Source organism: Myzus persicae, unplaced genomic scaffold, assembly GCF_001856785.1.
Source record: "Myzus persicae strain clone G006 unplaced genomic scaffold, MPER_G0061.0, whole genome shotgun sequence".
In the NCBI taxonomy this organism is placed as follows: domain Eukaryota; kingdom Metazoa; phylum Arthropoda; class Insecta; order Hemiptera; family Aphididae; genus Myzus; species Myzus persicae.
Genome location: NW_019100673.1, coordinates 6,663 through 9,264, shown reverse-complemented (window position 1 = coordinate 9,264; position 2,602 = coordinate 6,663). Strand labels below are relative to the sequence as shown.

Genomic DNA, 2,602 nt, shown 5'->3' with positions numbered 1-2,602 from the left:
AAATTAAAAACAATTTAATTAATAAAATGAATTAGGAACTTTGATAAAATCCAACAAAACAATTTCTATTCAACGTATAACACAAGAAAACATTGCATTTTGAGCATGATGTTGTTGTATATGCTTTAATGCAATGCTTACAGCGTTGTCGTTTGGATACTTCAACTGGTATTGGCCAATGCCCTACTTGGTCATACCGAACCTCATCTACTGGTCGTTGAGCAAAAAGCCTTCTTTTTTTACTGGATGGTGATGGTGTTTTAGAAGGTCTTCCTCGTTTTGAAGAAGGTTTAACTTTTCCAGCAAGGAGTAAACTATAAGCAATATCCATTTTGAATTTTAAAAGAGGCATACATTTGTTTTGTTTTATTTGAGCGCAATGTCTTCGATATAACAGCCAAGAATTAACAACACACATGTCAACAATATGAAAAATTATACGTAAATAATATCTTCGAACGCGAATATCAGTTCTATACAACTCAACGAGCATGTCGTGCAAGTCAACACCACCCATAAACCTGTTGTACTCTTTAATTGATGCTGGTCTAGGTACAACAACTCTTTCTTTTTTGCTGTAGACCATCTTTCCACTTCATCTAATGGTTGAATGCCTTTATAATTGGAAACAACATGGACAAATTTATTATCATACCACTTAGTAGCAACAATTTTATTAGTAGTGTCAACTTTGGTGTCATATGTTCCACGACCTGATTTCTTCATGTCTTTCTCATTTTTAAATGTGCAACCTGACAGTCGATTTGTTCGAACTGTACCAATACCCAACATCCCAGAAAATTTTAAGTGACATTGTAAATTGTACGAATTGAACCAATTATCAGTTGCTACTTTATAGTTCTTAAATTTAGGTACAGTTTCTAATAAACGTATAACAATATCACCACTAATACCTAAGCCCGATCCTGTTGCAGGCAGTGTACCTTTACCCACATAAATTTCGAAGTCGTGTATAAAACCACTAATAGATGCAATGGCGAAAACTTTTATACCCCATTTATGGGGTTTATTTTGATTGTATTGCTTCATTTGAGATCGTCCTTTAAATGGAATTATAATTTCATCGATTGCACAAAATTCATCAGCTTGAATTTTCTTAAAATTGTTTTGAACAGAACTAATGAACGGTCTTATTTTAAACAATTTATCATGCAATGGATTGTCTCTGGGAAGCATTAAATCATTGTCAGATATGTGAAAATTAGTTCGAAGATTGTCAAACCGATTCCGTGACATAGTTTCAAAAACAGGATTAAATCTAGTTCGGTTTGACCAGAACATACGGTATGAAGGCATTTTTACAATACTCATGAACAAATATATGCCAAGAAACTGTTCCATTTCTTGTGGTGTGGTATTTAAACTAAATCCATTATTTTGAGCAGAATATAAATTAGTCTGTTCACTTAAATTTTTTATAATAGCATCATCTATAATCATTTTGAAATAAGAATATGGATATTTTAAACTATCAGGGGGATCAGGTAATTTATCAAGCCATGTAACATCTTCTTCAATCCAATCAGTATCTTCCCATTTTGGATCTCTAATAGGTATAGTCTCATCAAAACCATTTCCAAAAACTTCAGGAGGAATTTGTAAATCAATATCATCATCATTGTTATTTGTACTTACTGTACCTTCTGAAAATCCAAATACCTCATCAATTAAATTGCTTTCTAAGGCTTCATCAAGCATATCCAAAGTGATTTCATCGTTATTTTCAGTTTGGTTCATATTTGTTACCTATATAAGAAATAAGAAATTAATCTAATGCATATATTTCAGTATAAGACATACAGTAAATAATATATTATAATTGAAAAGTACATATAATATAAAGAAAATAATTACATTTAATTATTTTTAAATTTACTCAATTTATAGTATTATATCCATAAATAGTAGATGTACTAATACATATACCTACATAAAAGGTTTTAGATGAATACTATAAAATATAATAATATATTATTTATTGACCTATTTTAGATCAAAAATATTATATAAATGCAATACCTATACAAACAAACAAAAAAAAAATATATATATATGTAAAGAAAAATATACTTTCTTTTAATCATGCTTTTAAATATTACTATTATCACTTTATCATAATCAAACATTGATAAGATGATAAAGTGATAACATTGTAAATTGATAATAATAATATATAAGAATTTCTTTAAGATTGTTAACCAAACAAATTAATTTTAAGATTGTTTTTTAAATTATTAATAATAATTAAGAGTGACAATAGTAACGTAAATTGTTGTTTCTTTTGTTTTCACAGGTAAATTTGTAATTTTGTAAATAATGTAAATAATAAGTAATAAATAACTTTTGTTTTCACAGAGAAACCAAGCGTTTACTATTATCCAATGAAAAAACCAATAACACCATTATAAAACAACAATTTTTGTTTATGACGTCGAAATTACAGTTTGAATTTACGGTAGTAGCTTCACCAAAAGATACAAAAACAAACGTAGTTGCCATAACCTCAATTATTACAGATGATGGAAAAAGGTATATATTGCCAGAAGAACATAGATATATGGGAAGTCATTTAGAATTGAAA

General features: G+C 28.6%; 1 protein-coding gene across 1 annotated transcript; it reads right to left on the bottom strand.

The window, feature by feature from the left end:
- Positions 1–435: 435 nt before the first annotated feature.
- Positions 436–1,758, bottom strand: LOC111040436 (piggyBac transposable element-derived protein 3-like). Its single transcript, XM_022324361.1, has one exon. It carries the CDS (start codon positions 1,756–1,758, stop codon positions 436–438), a length of 1,323 nt encoding a protein of 440 aa, XP_022180053.1.
- Between the last annotated feature and the right edge of the window lie 844 nt (positions 1,759–2,602).

Excerpts from the sequence above, each read along its gene's own strand:
- LOC111040436 (XM_022324361.1), bottom strand. The coding sequence starts at position 1,758 with ATGAACCAAACTGAAAATAACGATGAAATCACTTTGGATATGCTTGAT.